The sequence below is a fragment of the Coregonus clupeaformis genome, chromosome 16, assembly GCF_020615455.1.
Source record: "Coregonus clupeaformis isolate EN_2021a chromosome 16, ASM2061545v1, whole genome shotgun sequence".
Lineage (NCBI taxonomy): Eukaryota > Metazoa > Chordata > Actinopteri > Salmoniformes > Salmonidae > Coregonus > Coregonus clupeaformis.
The window spans coordinates 26,324,802-26,346,072 of NC_059207.1; the positions used below are offsets into that span (position 1 = coordinate 26,324,802).

The following is a 21,271-nucleotide window of genomic DNA, read 5'->3' on the forward strand; positions in this document are numbered from 1 at the left end:
ATTGTTTCTTCTCACTGTTTGGTAGTAAATAAGCTAGCTAGCTTGATGGATATGCAATACTTGCAATACTTATTTACATCTATTTGTAATCCTATCTTGCATCATGCCTATAATTTTGTGAGATTGAAATGCATCCAAGGTCATAATCATAACCAATGTCAACCCTGGACAATTATGTTACATAGCTAGCTACTTGAAAAAGAAAAAGGAAAGCCGCACACTCTAGGAGCTCAGATGCAATAATTTAATATCCTAATAAGCAACGTTTCGACAGACATCTTCATCATGTCTTCATCAGGGTATAATGACAAACACTGCGGGTCACTAGTTTATATAGTGTCAAAGGACACACACAGGTGTCTGTAATCATGGCCGGGTGTGGCCTAATAGCATTGGCCAATTCACAGATAAAAACAACATACAAAAAACATGGATAGCATATGATCATAGATACTTGACTACACAGGCCCACAACATTTACAATGAATAGCAAAATCAAAAGAATGGCTTCAAATCAAAGTCTACGTTGAGACCGAAGGGAGCAAGGGTCTTTAAATTAAAGATCCAGGCAGCCTCTCGTTTTAACAATAAGTTGTCGAGGTCACCCCCTCATATAGCTAGCTACTAACATTATTTACAGTTGCTGAAGTTACACGTTTGCTAAGAAGTTACAAATGCGAGGCATGGCGCATAACAAGTTAGCAGGCACCAGGCTAACTAGCCAGCCAACTTCAGTCATGTGCTAACGTTTGCTGGTAAACCTAGCTTTAAGAGGCTGGTTGTAACGTTGCAGCTTGCTGTTTCGTAGCTAGCCATATTTACGACTAAAAAGAGAAGAGTTTTTACAATTGAGATACACAAAAGATCTCCGATCGGTTTTAGCTGAGCTTCTAACGTTAGCTAAATCCAACTCTTTGTTTCAAATATTTTTTGCTATATTCCGGTTGAAACATGTATGATTGAATGTCACCATATAGTTAATACATGCTTCATCGTCGAATTTGTGTTGATGAGAGGAATCACTTGAAGCCATTGCGTCTGGTCAGTTCTTTCAGTTTTGCTCAAAGGATTGTTGTTAGTGTCTGCCCCCTTTTCAAAACAGCCTGCCTTAGGGGAGGGACAGGGGCCAGAGCACAACGCACTGCCCATCACAAGTGGTAGTCTTTCAGAGCCTGGAAGAAATTTCTGCTTGTATATTTACTAATGAATCCGTCGATAGGAACGTTGCTGAAAGACGTCCAATGGCTCTATCGAACAAGGACAACCATATCTACACCCACAAACAAAAACATATAGTGCGACCAGTATGACATAGAGCCTTCGGGAAATGTCACAAAGCAGGACTACATGTATTTTTAGATCTCCCTCCATCAATACACTGGAAGCAGTCATACGGTGAATCATTCAGCGTGCAAAGCCCTGACCTGCCTTCCTCCTGGACAAATTATGCGTGAAACATCTCACTGTCCTAGAAATGCCTCAGGCATGATGAAAACAAGCCCAGATTCCCCCAGGGTGAAATTATCCTTTAAGAATAACTGCTCTTTCCATGACACAGACTGACTAGGTAAATCCAGGCAAAAGCTGAGTATAGATGAAGGGGAGGACACAGGTTAAAGAAGGATTTTTAAGCCTAGAGACAATTTAGAGATGGATTGTGTACGTGTGCCTAGGGCTGTTGCAGTGACCGTATTACTGCCACACCAGCGGCCACAAGTCATGAAGGCAGTCAAATTCCACGTGACCGTTTAGTCACAGTAATTAGGCTTCTCCAAGCTCTGATGCTGCTGATGGTCATTAATAGACTACCAAACTTGCTAACTGCCTGGTACTCAGCACTCTATTGTCCCTCTAATCACTCTGACATCAATGCAAATGTTTTCAAAAATCTAATCAAACACTTCATGAGTGCACATGAGCTCATGTTGCGCAACATTTCAATAGGCTATGCAATTGCGCAAGAAAACAGAGTGATGGCCTCTAGTAAAAAAAGGAGGATCAGCTTTCTATAGGCTAGGCCTACTATATTTATTTCTCAAATTTATTTCTCAACAACAGGAGTATAGCATACCTGGCTGGCATTCAAATGAACCACGGGGAAAAGCGTCCTCCATTCACCATTTAAGTGCATAGATGACATGTATGTTTTCCTGCTGCCCCTGTTCCGATACGGGTGCATGATAACGGTCCATTTTAAATCAAAACCAATTTCACACATACAGTATATTAATATTATTAGTATATGTAAAGACAAGATTAAATCAAGAACAGTCTGATGGGTGACTATATTAGCCTATCAATTGTGAATTATATATTATCACTTGTGAATGAGGCCCAGCATAATAAAAAAAGCAGAACACCTCATGTAGCCTAGCCCATAGGCCTATATGTTTTAATAAGGTTTGTATCTCAACTAAAGTGGCCAGATAACTTCTTAAAATTAAGCACATTAATCCGCTTTACAAGGGGTGTATTGCCTAATTGGTATACATAAGCAGCGCGTGAGTTTCAAGTTTGGGGAAGATAATTTTCACCATAAAAATGCACTTTTATAATAAAACCATTACATGCATAATTGCATTTGCAGTCACTTTTGATCAGTGTTTTCAGCTAATGAAATATTCACGCTTATAGCCTACTACCATGTGTGCATTGCTGCACTTATAATGTGAAGAAATAGCCTAATAGTTTTTAAACATTTTAAGCTAAACGTTCTGATCTGCTGCATCAGCCTAATTGCATAAAAAAAGTTTTTTGATGCTAGTGGTTGTATTCATTTGGGATCTATCACATCCCACAACTGTCCCAGACTATGTTTGGAATATTTATTTCTCGCAAAGAATAGGTCAACTTTTGTACTATGGGGGATAGTAGATTGACATAGGCTAGTGCTTTTGCTCTTCGTCAGGCCTACTCATCTTGTTGGCTGACGAAAAGTAAATGTGGACAGTTTCCAATATCTTCAACATGCACCTCGGAATTGGATAAGGACGCGCGCAGTTGCGTCCCCGATGTGTCTGTCTTCACTTGTAGCCTGTGAGAAAGACCCGATCACATGATGGAGTGCGCAGCACTCAGGGAGAAGGGCACAACGGCCACTGGACGCAAAAGGCAGATCAGGACCTAACATAAGGACAACTCAGAGTATGCTATTCTGTTTTTCTGAAATAGACTACATTTTCTTCATATCATGCTTCTTTAGACCTGTCTAAAATAAATAATAGATTTATTGTGAAGGTGTAGGCTATATTACATGGATTTAGATTTTTTTTTTTTTATGTAGATGTTCCAAAGGTCAGCATCAGTGGCTTGTAGGCTGTGTGTGAAAGCCAGGAGATGCTAAATGTGTTTGTTACTTAACGGTCAATTACCATGAGACCGACAGTTATTTGGATGACAATCACCGGCTGACGAGATTTCGTGACCGCCACAGCCCTACGTGTGCCATTCAGAATATTTAAGTGCCTTTGAACAGGGTAGTAGGTGCCAGGCACACCGGTTTGTGTCAAGAACTGCAACGCTGCTGAGGAAGCATTGCAGTCAACATGGGCCAGCATCCCTGTGGAACACTTTCTACACCTTGTACAGTCCATGCCCCGACGAATTGAGGCTGTTTTGAGGGCAAATTCATAGTATAAAAAGGAACGTTTTGAGGGTGGTTTTAACCTTCCAGACTTTTATCAACTCGCTACCCAAGGCTTTTACTTGCGACATATAGTTAAATGCACTAAAGAGGAACAATGGGTACATATTGAAGATGCACATGCTCACCCCCAGAATCTTTTTACGTGTCTATTTTCAAAGGATAAAGCTAAGAACATTAACAACTTCATAGTTAAGAACACTATAACAATGTGGAAGAGAGTGAGGCGTATTCAAAAGGAACCAGTGTCACTCCCTGGGAGCACGGCCTTGTGGACCGGTCCTTGGATGGCTTTTCGGAGTTCACCGATGGATTGGTCTACATGGAAAACTAAAGGCATGGAAACCATAAGTGACTTGGTAGCAGGAAGTCTATTTATTTCCATGACAGAATTGGAAGGTAATTTTTGACTGACCAATGTAGATACAGTAGTTTCAAATAAATGCAACTTGTAGGCTACATGTCTTGATGTCATGATTTGGAATCTTTTGGACATCGGCGCAACCTTAAGGGGATCTTATTTGAGTTGGAGGGGAATGTGTATATGATAGGGAGGATGTACAGAACAGAGCATGGCGTTTACAACGCCAGGGGGTGGTGGGTTCGATTCCCACGGGGGGCCAGTATGAAAAAAAAGATGTATGCACTCACTAATGTAAGTCGCTCTGGATAAGAGCGTCTGCTAAATGACTAAAATGTAAATGTAAATGTATATATCCAACTGACAATCTCTTGGAAAATATGTGGACTCTTGGAACCAAGACTTAAAAAAGAGCTGATTTTGGCACAAGATGGAGGGGAAGTTGGAGCATAACTAGCTAAATTGCAGTTCACGAAAATGTGCGGTTGGTCCAGTGTACTGTAAACTGTTGTGTAGAGTGTGTTGTGCAGGAGACAAGGTTCACATATTCTGCGGCGGAGTCATGTCTTGGGTGTAGGGCTAATAATGACTCGGTGGTCCATGCTTTCTGAGTATTGCAATGTAAACTTGCTTTTGATTCGTCCATCTGCATGTGCATGTTTCAAGACATGGCATGTGGGGGTGTAGTGAGGTGCCCGATGGGCTGGATGATTCTCTTCTCGTCAGTCATCTTGAAATACCTTATGCTGGAAAGTTGAAGATCGATCAGTCCGCCATCATTGGCAGGGTGGAGGGCTTATGCGATTTATTGTTTAAATGTTGAGAAAACATGGGCGACCGAGAAAAACAAGTTGATACAATTTGAGGCCAAGTTGCAAACAATAATACGGGCACAGGGGATGTGGTGTGAGCATGCGGGTCCGGGCAGATGAGATGTAGTCATTGTTTGTGTGCGTCTGTAAGTTGTTATGCAGTGGGGGAAAAAAAAGAAACATTTAATTTAAAGAAATTCATTATTAAAAATAAGAAGATTGAGGCCAAGCTATATAAGGAGAAGTACCAGTTTTGGGGCAGGTACAGCCAACTAACGCTAGCTGACATTAACTACCTATCAAAAAAATATATACTTGGGAGTCATAGAATCGATAAAATCGTAAAAAGAATAACGCAATAATTTACTGTATAAACTTTTTCCCCCATCCCTACTTCTGAGTACATACTCCTACCATCACGCCCCCATCCTCATCAACAGGGCTTTGGAGATGCCATGGAGACGGTCAAAAACGTCAAGTTCCTTGGCATAGACATCTCAGAGGAGCTGAAATGGTCAAACCACACGAACACCGTGGTGAAGAAGGCACGACAACGGCTCTTCAACGTCAGGAGGCTGAAGAAATTCAGCCTGTCCCCCGAGGGCCCTCACAGTGTTCTACAGGAGCACCATCGAGAGCATACTGTCGAGCTGCATCACATCCTGGTACGGCAACTCCACCGCCGCTGACCGCAAGGCGCTACAGAGGGTGGACGAACTGACAATTGGGTGCCCACTGCCTGCCCTCCAGGACACCAACACCAGGTGTCGCAGGAAGGCCAAGAAGATCATCAGGGACCCCAGCCACCTGAGCCACGGACTGTTCTCCCCGCTTCCATCACTCAGACGCGGGCAGTATAGAAGCATCATGGCAAAAACTGAAATGCTGGTCAATAGCTTCTACCCCCAGACCATCAGGCCCCTATGGATCCCCCCACCACCTCAGTGGACATATGCCCTGCCCCCATTCAATGGACATTTATCATGCTAAATAGCCAGCTACCTGTTTCCACTGTCCCCCTCCTGACCCCCCCAGGACCCCCCATGCCAAGGGCACTCTACGCCTACATCTATTCAGCATTAGAGGTTCCCTAGGGAGGAAACAGAAGTCTAAACTACACGTGACAGCTTGGTCGTGTTCATTATGGCACGCAACAGGAAACATTTTTGAAGCTGAAAACAAAAGTCCCTCCCTGTTTCAATCCGTTTTCTTCAGTTTGGTGCCTAATGAACAGGACCCCTGAGTATGTCTGAACTGGACTGCAACATCTTTAAAGGCAGCTATGCTACATAAATTGCACATTCAAAAGGGACAAGATGGAGGAGGTAGACTGAAATATACATTGAAATATTATTTATCCTTATTATGATCATCCTTTGTTGATTTAGGCCTATCAATTGAGAAGACTAATCATATTGTACGTCCACAAAATCTCTCCTGGAATGTTCACTACTTCCCACAAATCTAAAAGCATTGGATTGGAGGAGGCATGGGCTTGTGGGAGTTTCCACCATATTTCTATACCAGTCATTTCCTTTCAAATCAGTGAACAAGTGCACACTTTTGGAGGAAGGAAAGATAATTGGGACATAGCTATTGATGACAAACCACTACTCACAAATACCAATGATGTCTGAATAGTACTCAAAAAAGACATCTCAGAAGTCAATACTGCCATCTATTGGTCAACATTGAATATGATGATGTATGTACTCACAAACCAAAGTTCCCTTCACCACTGACCTTTTGTCCAAGGCTATGTCATAGAGTTTTATTTAGTTTTTTTTTTAACAGGAGTCAGGTATAAATTTGATGCTGTTTCTGCATAAATTACAAGAGCTTCCGAGAACATCAGGTAGTATCCTGTGATTTTAAATTGATGTCAATGTGGAATTACATTTCTCCCACCTTTCCTCATGAATCCCGAGGGGTGGATCTTTCTCCTCTTCCTGGGGGCAGGTTCAGCATCAGTGTTCTTCAGAGAAGTCTTCTTGACCATTGCTACCTTGACCTCTGCCCCTGGGCTCCTGTGGACCACTGCTGCTCTATCCCATCGGTCAGCTCCTGGTCTGACAATGTGGCTGCAAACAGACAGACATATTCAATCTTAGCTGATACAGACAGAGTTTCCAGGTAAAGCAGAGAGAAAGCATGTTTGAATATGCGGTTGTGCTTCGTTACGGTTCACACTATAAAGATGGATTTGTTGAGTGCATGACTTCAAACTGCGCTCTTGAGGAATTGTGTCTTGTGCCGGACACCCAGTGACTTTCTAGACTAGATAAGACTGGGTTCGTTTAAACAGGAATGTCAGTTATTAAGCTTTACCCTACAGCACATGAAATACAATATAATAAAATACAAATTATACAAATATATACAAATAAAATTAAAATAAGAACATTAAGTTAATTAGAATTAAGTTGTGTTTACGTGTCAATGAAATTACTACAATTTATGACTTAACAGGTTACAGGAAAAATCAGGAAAATCTAGCACTATGGCATTGGAAGCCTGTGGGTTGTTTGGCTTGACAGTAATGTTGGCTTGTTCATACCGGTGTTCCACACGCCTCATTACATTCCTGGGGTCTCCTTCTGTCGCTCTGTTCTCCATATTCCCCATGGGAAATACAGCATCCCTCCTCTCTCTGCATTTTCTCTTTGTGGGAGGCTCCGGTTGGCAGGCCCGCTCTGGTAACCTGTGGCCACTAGTATATCATGACAGAAGAGGTTACTGCTGTGGGGATTTGCTCTCATTTGCAAAACTCTTCAGCGGTGCCCAAATGGCACCGTATTCCCTACATAGCACACCATTTGGGATGCAGCCCTCAACAAAGAACTTCTATCATTTTACATTTTACATTTACGTCATTTAGCAGACGCTCTTATCCAGAGCGACTTACAGTTAGTGAATACATATCTTTTTATACTGGCCCCCCGTGGGAATCGAACCCACAACCCTGGCGTTGCAAACGCCATGCTCTATCAACTGAGCTACATCCCTGCCGGCCATTCCCTCCCCTACCCTGGACGACGCTGGGCCAATTGTGCGCCGCCCATGAGTCTCCCGGTCGCGGCCGGCTGCGACAGAGCCTGGATTCGAACCAGGATCTCTAGTGGCACAGTTAGCACTGCGATGCAGTGCCTTAGACCACTGCGCCACTCAGTGGTGAATGCTATTGCACAGTTGATTTGGTTGGCTGCAATTGTAGTGAGTTACCTTGCCTATCTTTATAAGATGTGAAGAGTTGATGCCTTCAGCTCAGAGGGTTAATACATTAAACAAGAAAAGGCAACAACCCAGCTAAGCTTCACATCTGATCTGAACACATGATCACGGATGACAAAAAAACACCAGCTTGAGGAGAGCAAACAATATGAGGCGATACTGCATAAGTTTCAAACCCTTCTGTTACAGCCGTGGTGATCTTTTTCAGGATTGAGTGCACACAAAACACAATTAAAAACACGTGGTGTGTTAAACAGTACTAATGAAGGGGATGTGTTCTGACAGCACAGTATGGGGCAACAAAGACTAGGGACCCCATTTCGTTAGAGGTCGGAATCACATTTCTCAGGGGGCTGTCGCCTATCTACCAAGTGAAAGGTAGGATTCAAACATACACTGAACAAAAATATAAAAAAACGCAACATGCAACACTTTCAAAGATTTTACTGAGTATAAGTTCATATAAGGAAATCAGTCAATTTAAATAAATTCATTAGGCCCTAATCTATGGATTTCACATGACTGGGAATACGGATATGCATCTGTCGGTCACAGATACCTTAAAAAAAGGTAGGGGTGTGGATCAGAAAACCAGTCAGTATCTGGTGTGACCACCATTTGTTGCATGCAGCGCGACACATCTCCTTCGCATAGAGTTGACCAGGCTGTTGATTGTGGCCTATGGAATGTTGTCCCACTCCTCTTCAATGGCTGTGCGAAAGTTGCTGGATATTGGCGGGAACTGTAACACGCTGTCGTACATGCTCAATGGGTGACGTCTGGTGAGTACGCAGGCCATGGAAGAACTGGGACATTTTCAGCTTCCAGGAATTGTGTACAGATCCTTGCGACATGGGGTCGTGCATTATCATGCTGAAATATGAGGTGATGGCGGCGGATGAATGGCACGACAATGGGCCTCAGTATCTCGTCACGGTATCTCTGTGCATTATAAATTGCCATTAATAAAATGCAATAGTGTTCGTTGTCCGTAGCTTATGCCTGCCCATACCATAACCCCACCGCCACCATGGGGGCACTCTGTTCACGATGTTGACATCAGCAAACCGCTCGACCACACAACGCCATACACGCTGTCTGCCATCTGCCCGGTACAGTTGAAACCGGGATTCATCAGTGAAGAGGACACTTCTCCAGTGTGACAGTGGCCATCGAAGGTGAGCATTTGCCCACTGAAGTCGGTTACAACGCCGAACTGCAGACAGGTCAAGACCCTGGTGAGGACGATGAGCACGCATATGAGCTTCCCTGAGATGGTTTCTGGTACTTTGTGCAGAAATTCTTTGGTTGTGCAAACTCACAGTTTCATCAGCTGTCCGGATGGCTGGTCTCAGATGATCCCGCAGGTGAAGAAGCCAGATGTGGAGGTCCTGGGCTGGCGTGGTTACACATGGTCTGCGGTTGTGAGGCCGGTTGGACGTACTGCCAAATTCTCTAAAACAACGTTTTATGGTAAAGAAATTAACATGTAATCCTCTGGCAACAGCTCTGGAGGACATTCCTGCAGTCAGCAAGCCAACTGCACGCTCCCTCAAAACTTGAGACATCAGTGGCATTGTGTTGTGTGACAAAACTGCACATTGTGTCCTTTTATTGTCCCCAGCACAAAGTCCACCTATGTAATAATCATGCTGTTCAATCAGTTTCTTGATATGCCACACCTGTCAGGATTATCTTGGCAAATGAGAAATGCTCACTAAAGGGATGTAAACAAATGTATGCACAACATTTTAGAGAGAGAAATAAGCTTTTTGTGTGCATGGAACATTTTTGGGATCTTTTATTTCAGCTCATGAAACATGGCACCAACACTTTACATCTTGCGTTTATATTTTTGTAATTAAATTCCACATGTAAAATAAAAAACATGTGCATAGACTAAATATAAAATGGGGGTGACTGTCTGAATAGTATATTATTCGAATTAGGCTACAAATGATCCCAAAAAAAACTTTAATGAAATAAGACAGTAGTCATGAATAGGCTAAAAGGCTACTACTTCGACTTCTCTCAGCTTTCTTCAATAGTGTGTGATTGCGGGTCGCAATTTGGGGCATTCCTGCATGTGGGCATTAATGAATCTGCAGGAAAGCCCCACCCTCAAGCATACCATTGGTTCTTGTATGAACGCCCCTCCTCGAGCATCACATTGGTTCCTGCATGGTTCCTAGCACACAGCGTTCTTTGCTTCCGCTGGTCGAACACCTGCCCTTGCCGTCATTAACAGAAGTGTGTGAAAACAGTGCCTGACAGGCGGGGGCAAAAGGACACTGTCTACCGGTGTCCTAGCTATCGTTAACTAGCTAGCTACCTATCCCGCCTGCTGTGTACTAGTTAGCACCCAGTGTCCTTCACTTACACCTGCGGAACACCTGCCCTCGCCGTCAAAGACTAAGTTAACCTAAAATCCCAGATTTCCCAAGTGATTCCATACATTTAAACTAGTTAGGTGGAGTTGGCCTTCTTTCTCTGCAGTCTAGAACTGGAAAGCTGCAAAAACGGGTCACGTTAATCGTGACGTGCCTTTGTGCACTGCTAGCTCTGCTCTGTTGTGAGTCAACGTTATGGTACATTACATTACCGCCACCTACTGTATTGGAGAACCTCTGCCTCCCGCCTGTGTAGCGGAGTCCTAGCTTAAAAATTGACCAATAGAAGTATAACAAGAGGGGTTACTACAGATGCAGGAACGCCCACATGCAGGAATGTCCCAAATTGCGGCATTCTCTATTTCTTCAAATCAAATCAAATTTTATTGGTCACATGCGCCGAATACAACAGGTGCAGACATTACAGTGAAATGCTTACTTACAGCCCTTAACCAACAGTGCATTTATTTTAAACAAAAAAGTAAGAATAAAACAACAACAAAAAAGTGTTGAGAAAAAAAGAGCAGAAGTAAAATAAAGTGACAGTAGGGAGGCTATATATACAGTAAAATAAAGTGACAGTAGGGAGGCTATATATACAGGGGGGTACCGTTGCATAGTCAATGTGCGGGGGCACCGGCTAGTTGAGGTAGTTGAGGTAATATGTACATGTGGGTAGAGTTAAAGTGACTATGCATAAATACTTAACAGAGTAGCAGCAGCGTAAAAAGGATGGGGTGGGGGGCAGTGCAAATAGTCCGGGTAGCCATGATTAGCTGTTCAGGAGTCTTATGGCTTGGGGGTAGAAGCTGTTGAGAAGTCTTTTGGACCTAGACTTGGCACTCCGGTACCGCTTGCCGTGCGGTAGCAGAGAGAACAGTCTATGACTAGGGTGGCTGGAGTCTTTGACAATTTTGAGGGCCTTCCTCTGACACCGCCTGGTATAGAGGTCCTGGATGGCAGGGAGCTTTGCCCCAGTGATGTACTGGGCCGTACGCACTACCCTCTGTAGTGCCTTGCGGTCAGAGGCCAAGCAGTTGCCATACCAGGCGGTGATGCAACCAGTCAGGATGCTCTCGATGGTGCAGCTGTATAATTTTTTGAGGATCTGAGGACCCATGCCAAATCTTTTTAGTCTCCTGAGGGGGAATAGGCTTTGTCGTGCCCTCTTCACGACTGTCTTGGTGTGTTTGGACCATGATAGTTCGTTGGTGATGTGGACACCAAGGAACTTGAAGCTCTCAACCTGTTCCACTACAGCCCCGTCGATGAGAATGGGGGCGTGCTCAGTCCTCTTTTTTTTTCCTGTAGTCCACAATCATCTCCTTTGTCTTGGTCACGTTGAGGGAGAGGTTGTTGTCCTGGCACCACACGGCCAGATCTCTGACCTCCTCCCTATAGGCTGTCTCATCGTTGTCGGTGATCAGGCCTACCACTGTTGTGTCGTCGGCAAACTTAATGATGGTGTTGGAGTCGTGCCTGGCCATGCAGTCATGGGTGAACAGAGAGTACAGGAGGGGACTGAGCACGCACCCCTGAGGGGCCCCCGTGTTGAGGATCAGTGTGGCAGATGTGTTGTTACGTGCACTTACCACCTGGGGGCGGCCCGTCAGGAAGTCCAGGATCCAGTTGCAGAGGGAGGTGTTTAGTCCCAGGATCCTTAGCTTAGTGATGAGCTTAGAGGGCACTATGGTGTTGAATGCTGAGCTGTAGTCAATGAATAGCATTCTCACGTAGGTGTTCCTCTTGTCCAGGTGGGAAAGGGCAGTGTGGAGTGCGATAGAGATTGTATCATCTGTGGATCTGTTGGGGGCGGTATGCAAATTGGAGTGGGTCTAGGGTTTCTGGGATTATGCTGTTGATGTGAGCCATGACCAGTCTTTCAAAGCACTTCATGGCTACAGACGTCAGTGCTACGGGTCGGTAGTCATTTAGGCAGGTTATCTTAGAGTTCTTGGGCACGGGGACTATGGTGGTCTGCTTGAAACATGTTGGTATTACAGACTCAGTCAGGGACATGTTGAAAATGTCAGTGAAGACACTTGCCAGTTGGTCAGCACATGCTCGGAGTACACGTCCTGGTAATCCGTCTGGCCCTGCGGCCTTGTGAATGTTGACCTGCTTAAAAGTCTTACTCACATCGGCTACGGAGAGCGTGATCACATAGTCGTCCGGAACAGCTGGTGCTCTCGTGCATGCTTCAGTGTTGCTTGCCTCGAAGCGCAGCATAGAAGTGGTTTAGCTCGTCTGGTAGGCTTGTGTCACTGGGCAGCTCGCGGCTGTGCTTCCCTTTGTAGTCTGTAATAGTTTTCAAGCCCTGCCACATCCGACGAGCGTCAGAGCCAGTGTAGTATGATTCAATCTTAGACCTGTATTGACTCTTTGCCTGTTTGATGGTTCGTCGGAGGTCATAGCGGGATTTCTTATAAGCGTCCGGGTTAGAGTCCCGTTCCTTGAAAGCGGCAGCTCTACCCTTTAGCTCAGTGCAGATGTTTCCTGTAATCCATGGCTTCTGGTTGGGGTATGTACGTACGGTCACTGTGGGGACGACGTCATCGATGCACTTATTGATGAAGCCAGTGACTGATGTGGTGTACTCCTCAATGCTGTCTGAAGAATCCCGGAACATGTTCCAGTCTGTGCTAGCAAAACAGTCCTGTAGCTTAGCATCTGCGTCATCTGACCACTTTTTTATTAGCCGAATCACTGGTGCTTCCTGCTTCAGTTTTTGCTTATAAGCAGGAATCAGGAGGATAGAGTTATGGTCAGATTTGCCAAATGGAGGGCGAGGGAGAGCTTTGTATGCGTCTTTGTGTGTGGAGTAAAGGTGGTCTAGAGTTTTTTCCCCTCTGGTTGCACATTTAACATGCTGGTAGAAATGAGGTAGAACGGATTTAAGTTTCCCTGCATTAAAGTCCCCGGCTACTAGGAGCGCTGCATCTGGATGAGCGTTTTCCTGTTGATTAATGGCCTTGTACAACTCATTCAGTGCAATCTTAATGCCAGCATTGGTTTGTGGTGGTAAATAGACAGCTATGAAAAATATAGATGAAAACTCTCTTGGTAAATAGTGTGGTCTACAGCTTATCATAAGATACTCTACCTCAGGCGAGCAAAACCTCGAGACTTCCTTAGTATTTGATTTTGTGCACCAGCTGTTGTTTACAAATATACACAGACCGCCACCCTTTGTCTTACCAGAGTCTGCAGTTCTGTCCTGTCGATGTAGCGTATAGCCCGCTAGCTGAATGTTGTCATTGTTGTCGTTCAGCCACGACTCCGTGAAACATAAGATATTACAGTTTTTAATGTCCCGTTGGTAGGATAACCGTAATCTTAAATCGTCAATTTTATTCTCAAAAGATTGAACATTGGCTAATAGGATTGATGGGAGAGGCAGTTTACTCTTTCGCCGTCGGATCCTTACAAGGCACCCGGATCTGCGTCCACGATATCTCCGTCTCTTCCTCACGCGAATGACGGGGATCTGGGCCTTGTCGGGAGTCTGTAGAATATCCTTCGCGAACGCCTCGTTGAAGAAAAAGTCTTCGTCCAACGCGAGGTGAGTAATCGCTGTCCTGATATCCAGAAGCTCTCTTTGGTTATAAGAGACGATGGCAGAAACATTATGTACAAAATAAATTACAAATAACGCGGAAAAACACACATAGTAGTACAATTGGTTAGAGGGCTGTAAAACGGCAGCCATCTTCTTCCGGCGCTGTTCTGTTCTTGGACTTGCCTCAGTCTTTTCAGACGTCATATTTTTTATTAACAGGGAATGAGGGTATTTCATGATATTCATATGTGGGTTAGTAGCAAATAATACAATTTAATCCAGAATGAAAAATGTATGCACTCACTAACTGTAAGTCGCTCTGGATAAGAGTGTCTGCTAAATTACTAAAATGTAAATGTAATGCAGCTACAGTGCATTTGGAAAGTATTCAGACCCCTTCACTTTTTCCACATTTTGTTACGTTACAGCCTTATTCTAAATTGAATTTACAAATTTAAAAAATCCTCATCATTATACACACACAATACCCCATAATGACAACACAAAAGCAGGTTTTTAGAAATGTTGGAAAATGTATACAACATTTTAAACAGAAATACCTTATTTACATAAGTATTCAGATCCTTTGCTATGAGACTCGAAATTGAGCTCAGGTGCATCCTGTTTCCATTGATCATCCTTGAGATGTTTCTACAACTTGATTGGAATCCACCTGTGGTAAATTCAATTGATTGGACATGATTTGGAAAGGCACACACCTGTCTATATAAAAAGGTCCCACAGTTGACAGTGCATGTCAGAGAAAAAACCAAGCCATGAGGTCGAGGGAATTGTCCGTAGAGCTCTGAGACAGGATTGTGTTGAGGCATAGATCTTGGGAAGGGTCCCAAAAAATGTATGCAGTATTGAAGGTCCCCAAGATCACAGTGGCCTCATTCATTCTTAAATGGAAGAAGTTTGGAACCACAAAGACTCTTCCTAGAGCTGGCTGCCCGGCCAAACTGAGCAATGGGGGAGAAGGGCCTTGGTCAGGGAGGTGACCAAGAACCCGATGGTCACGCTGACAGAGCTCCAGAGTTAGTCTGTGGAGATGGGAGAATCTTCCAGAAGGACAACCATCTCTGCAGCACTCCACCAATCAGGCCTTTATGGTAGAGTGGCCAGACGGAAGCCACTCCTCAGTAAAAAGGCACATGACAGCCCGCTTGGAGTTTGCCAAAAGGCACCTAAAGGACTCTCAGACCATAAGAAACAAGATTCTCTGCTCTGATGAAACCAAAATTGAACTTGTTGGCCTGAATGCCAAGTGTCACGTCTGGAGGAAACCAGGCACCGCTCATCACCTGGCCAATACCATCCCTACGGTGAAGCATGGTGGTGGCAGCATCATGCTGTGGGGATGTTTTTCAGCGGCAGGGACTGGGAGACTAGTCAGGGTTTAGGGAAAGATGAACGGAGGAAAGTACCGAGAGATCCTTGATGAAAACCTGCTCCAGAGCGCTCAGGACCTCAGACTGCGGCGAAGGTTCACCTTCCAACACAGGAGTGGCTTCGGGAAAAGTCTCTGAATGTCCTTGAGTGGCCCAGCCAGAGCCCGGACTTGAACCCAATCGAACATCTCTGGAGAGACCTGAAAATAGCTGTGCAGGGATGCTCCCCATCCAACCTGACAGAGCTTGAGAGGATATGCAGAGAAGAATTTGAAGTCCCCAAATACAGGTGTGCCAATCTTGTAGTGTCATACCCAAGAATACTTGAGGCTGTAATTGCTGCCAAAGGTGCTTCAATAAAGTACTGCGTAAAGGGTCTGAATACTTATGTAAATGTGATAGTTGTTTTTTTATATACAATGGGGAAAAAAAGTATTTAGTCAGCCACCAATTGTGCAAGTTCTCCCACTTAAAAAGATGAGAGAGGCCTGTAATTTTCATCATAGGTACACGTCAACTATGACAGACAAATTGAGAGAAAAAAAATCCAGAAAATCACATTGTAGGATTTTTAATGAATTTATTTGCAAATTATGGTGGAAAATAAGTATTTGGTCACCTACAAACAAGCAAGATTTCTGGCTCTCACAGACCTGTAACTTCTTCTTTAAGAGGCTCCTCTGTCCTCCACTCGTTACCTGTATTAATGGCACCTGTTTGAACTTGTTATCAGTATAAAAGACACCTGTCCACAACCTCAAACAGTACTCCAAACGCCTCTATGGCCAAGACCAAAGAGCTGTCAAAGGACACCAGAAACACAATTGTAGACCTGCACCAGGCTGGGAAGACTGAATCTGCAATAGGTAAGCAGCTTGGTTTGAAGAAATCAACTGTGGGAGCAATTATTAGGAAATGGAAGACATACAAGACCACTGATAATCTCCCTCGATCTGGGGCTCCACGCAAGATCTCACCCCGTGGGGTCAAAATGATCACAAGAACGGTGAGCAAAAATCCCAGAACCACACGGGGGGACCTAGTGAACGACCTGCAGAGAGCTGGGACCAAAGTAACAAAGCCTACCATCAGTAACACACTACGCCGCCAGGGACTAAAATCCTGCAGTGCCAGACGTGTCTCCCTGCTTAAGCCAGTACATGTCCAGGCCCGTCTGAAGTTTGCTAGAGTGCATTTGGATGATCCAGAAGTGGATTGGGAGAATGTCATATGGTCAGATGAAACCAAAATAGAACTTTTTGGTAAAAACTCAACTCGTCGTGTTTGGAGGACAAAGAATGCTGAGTTGCATCCAAAGAACACCATACCTACTGTGAAGCATGGGGGTGGAAACATCATGCTTTGGGGCTGTTTTTCTGCAAAGGGACCAGGACGACTGATCCGTGTAAAAGAAAAAATGAATGGGGCCATGTATCGTGAGATTTTGAGTGAAAATCTCCTTCCATCAGCAAGGGCATTGAAGATGAAACGTGGCTGGGTCTTTCAGCATGACAATGATCCCAAACACACCACCTGGGCAACGAAGGAGTGGCTTCGTAAGAAGCATTTCAAGGTCCTGGAGTGGCCTAGCCAGTCTCCAGATCTCAACCCCATAGAAAATCTTTGGAGGGAGTTGAAAGTCTGTGTTGCCCAGCGACAGCCCCAAAACATCACTGCTCTAGAGGAGATCTGCATGGAGGAATGGGCCAAAATACCAGCAACAGTGTGTGAAAACCTTGTGAAGACTTACAGAAAACGTTTGACCTGTGTCATTGCCAACAAAGGGTATATAACAAAGTATTGATAAACTTTTGTTATTGACCAAATACTTATTTTCCACCATAATTTGCAAATAAATTCATAAAAAATCCTACAATGTGATTTTCTGGATTTATTTTCTCATTTTGTCTGTCATAGTTGACGTGTACCTATGATGAAAATTACAGGCCTCTCTCATCTTTTTAAGTGGGAGAACTTGCACAATTGGTGGCTGACTAAATACTTTTTTTCCCCACTGTATATACATTTGCAAAAAAAAAAAAAAATGTTTTGCTTTGTCATTATGGGGTGTGTGCAGATTGATGAGGGAAAAAATTTAAAAATAAGTCTGTAACGTAACAAAATGTGGAAAAAGTCAAGGGGTCTGAATACTTTCCGAATGCACTGTATATAGTGCAGTATTAACATTAGGCAGTATGAATAATCCAGGGCTCGGTTTCCCAACAGCGATGGAACTTAGGCTTATGAGTGTTTTAACGATGCATCTTTCCTACAACGGCCGACGATGTAATATGTGTTTCCCAAAACACCATGCAGAGAACGTTCACTAATGCCATGCATACACTGCATGATTTTGCCACGAATTCACCAAGTTGCTGCCATCCCAGGCAAATGTTCATGATCGGGGTGAAACCCTATGAACTTGGGCTAGGATCAGTAGTCGGGTCAGTTTGAGCGAATCAAGGACGCACAAATGATGGCTGTTCCGTTCTCCAGACCTCTGTCGGATGTCCCGATAATGTCAAAAATGTTGGTAGTGCATCTTGTAGTATGAACAGTGCTATGATGCGATTGGGCAAGGACTGCTGCCCATAGCCAAAGAGCATTCAACATGTGAGACCAAAACAATGATGGTGAAGAGGAAAGCAACAACACGCACTGTATGGACCGATGTGATGGAAGACAGATTGTTGGAGCTGTGGAGAGAACGCAGCTGCCTTTTCAAATGGGCAAGTTCATTTTACATGGCCCCGGTGCCCCAGTTGGGCGGAGTTTGATTAATTTAGACCATTCCATTGGTCCTTAAGTGAAATCTCCACCCACCAATATTACTGAGTCCTACCATGACAGAAACCAAAAATATTATTTCATATAATCATTTTAATTAATATTAAGTACATATTTTGTGCCTCCGACTCATTTTGAAATGTTTCTGCACATAATAATGTGCACACTAATAAGCAGCTCACTAGCCAGGTTTCCATCCAATTTGCGACAGATTTTAATGCAAATATTTTGAAAAAATCTGCATAAAACAATTCCCCCCCCAGAGATGTTTCCATCAAACTGACTCATTGCGGATAAAAGGCTGTGTGATGAAGTAGTGCACATAAAAATAACTTTTGCGTTTAAATTCCCATGTACCGAATGAAAAATTCAAGTTAAATGGTGTTCCATCGCAGTTTCAACTCTACTGATGGTTTTGTCACAACAACTGTTGCGTTATATAGCAAACGTGCCCACTCTGGTCTTGGCCCATGCGCTCTAGCCAACAGCTCGCAGGTACAGTGCGGGTAGGCTACCTGCATTTTTTTTTATTTGTCAAACGGCAGCCAAGCATCCTGTCACCAGAATAACATATTTATTTTAAAGGAGCATCAAGCTCATCATGTGCACTTTCACCACCCTGTGAAGTTCATAACTTATTTCATGTGTAGCTTAATAAACTGCATGGCTTATCATCGCTTGACTCCAAGTTTACTTTGATATGATGATTATTACATCAATATTTGTGCAAAAAGGCATTTCCATCGCTATTTCTTGCATAATAACATTTTACAGACACAAAAATATCCCACCATGTCAAACGAACAAATTGTCTGTCGGCATTTATACAATTTTACCGGCATATCCTGTTTCCATCAGCCCGGTCGTGACTTTTGTCATGCGTCAGGTAATTCAGCCGCATTAAATGGTTGGATGGAAACCTGAAACCTGTAGCTTATCCTTTCAGCACTAGATTCATTGTCTGATCCTTTGATTGGGTGGACAACATGTCAGTTCATGGTGCAAGAGCTCTGATAGGTTGGAGGACGTCCTCCGGAAGTTGTCATAATTACTGTGTAAGTCTATGTAAGGGGGTCAGAACCATGAGCCTCCTAGGTTTTGTATTGAAGTCAATGTACCCAGAGGACAGAAGCTTGCTGTCCTCCGGCTACACCATGGTGCTACCCCAGAGAGTGCTGCTGAGGCTACTGCAGACCTTCATTGCAAAACAGTGTGTTTTAATCAATTATTTGGTGAAATGTGAATATATTTAGTAAAGTTTTATCTAAAAAGGATCACTCTTTTTAATGTTTCACTATATTTTTTATATTATTCACTGAGGAAGATGGTCCTCCCCTTCCTCCTCTGAGGAGCCTCCAGTGGGGCAGAATCAACTAGGGAATCATCATGTAATGTGAACACTGGGGTCCTGGGATTGAGGATGGACGAAAGATTTGGGACAAGGAAATCGCGAAATGTGAGCACATCCAAATTGTTAAGATTTTGTTAATCGTGTAGTTTATGCCCAGCATAAGCGCCTCGTGAAGGCATGTGTCGATACTGATAGGATCGAAAGAAAGGCAGCGCTGCTCTCGGATCAGCTTTCTCCATTCAAATCTGCGAATTATTCCACAATACTGACGACGGACCAGCTCCTAGAAAGATATCACCCATGGCTACGAATACTGAGGCGACTTATTCTAATGCTTCCACTATAAAAATGCACAAAATCACCGGTTTGGCACATCTTTGCGGACATGTTAGGCTACATATCATGAAATATATTGAGTCAAATTACAGCAAAATAGAACTCAATTGATTGAACATTAGATGTATTTCAATATGATTTAAATAGCCCTATAGGCTACCGTTTATATTTAATGAAGCATATTTTTATACGTCGCTTGTTTGTATACATTTCAAAGACATTGGCAACTTTGTAATTTAGTTATCGGCGGTAATAGAGACACGGATAAACCATCTGATTCCATGTTTACCGGATATATTCTGGTTATAAGTGACGCGGGAGGGCAAAAAAGCATCTTATCACTTAGCTGTTCTATGAGTGGTCTGATGCAAGCGTTAGATTAAGAGCGTTTTCAAGTGCAACGTTAATAACGATGGTTTTGGAAAACAGCTCGGAGATTGAACGATGCTCCTACGAAGGTTCTAACGATGAACTTTAGCCTTATAATGCTCTTGGGAAAACGGCGTCTGGACATTGCATTAAGCACACAAAATAATTCCAATAGGCCTACCTTTTTCGCTTGTCTTGATGTGGCTTAACGTTTTCCATTGACATTGTCCTCCTGAACGACACAGGATATCACTCTTTCATAACTACGTTCAAAAAAGGCGCTTGCAACGTTCATAAGTTCCTCTACTCCTTGCATTTAGTAAGGGAAGTCTGCCGTCCACTCCACTCCCCCTAGTCTCCGCTGCGAGCACTGAGTTGTAAACCAAATATGCTTTCGACCAATCCGGGAGCTCTATTTGAAAACGTACACGCGCTGCTGGGCTCAAGTAAACGTTTAAAATTCCCCCAAAAATGTGGGGTAGCAATTGCCTAAACAGATCCGTTTCTTCACTTGGCCAACAAATACTTTCGTGGTCAATTTTGGGGACTTATGTATAGATCTTTAAATATATTCATATCTTTTGTGTCATTATAGTTTATACCTGGATTTTGGGGATTTATGTATAGATCTTTAAATATATTCATATCTTTTGTGTCATTAGGATATTCTTATGATAATAATTTCTTGTTCTATAGAGATTAATTACATGGTATCAGGTGGGATATCTCAGTCTGCTCAACTTCAGACTGCAAGGAAGTTGGGGGAGGGTATATTTTACTCAAAGGGCTCACAAATTGAAGTTCAACATGAACAATAGCAAAATGCCTATAATTTCAAACCAATGACACTGTATATCAACTAAGTGTATCAGTAGACATCAAGCTCTTGAAATAGATCATAAAAGTAATGTTATTGTATGTGAGCGATACGACTCACTATCTAATAATTAACTGAGTGTAGCTTGAATGCAGCTTTGGGAGTTCATGGAGTTTGCTGTGTCTTTCCAACTGCTGTTAGAGGGGCTTTATATGTCGCCAGGG

The 21,271-nt window shown here is 43.5% G+C and overlaps 1 protein-coding gene across 1 annotated transcript in view; it reads right to left on the bottom strand.

The window, feature by feature from the left end:
• The window catches only part of LOC121584298 (regulator of G-protein signaling 3), a 128,969-nt gene extending 108,394 nt beyond the window's left edge, over window positions 1-20,575 (bottom strand). The window contains exons 1-3 of the mRNA XM_045225641.1: window positions 20,412-20,575; window positions 7,374-7,526; window positions 6,725-6,897 (exon numbers count right to left, since the gene is read on the bottom strand). Of these exons, the coding sequence (XP_045081576.1) occupies window positions 6,725-6,897; window positions 7,374-7,526; window positions 20,412-20,455 (370 nt within the window). The 5' untranslated portion in view covers window positions 20,456-20,575. The remainder of the gene's footprint in view (window positions 1-6,724; window positions 6,898-7,373; window positions 7,527-20,411) is intronic.
• Between the last annotated feature and the right edge of the window lie 696 nt (window positions 20,576-21,271).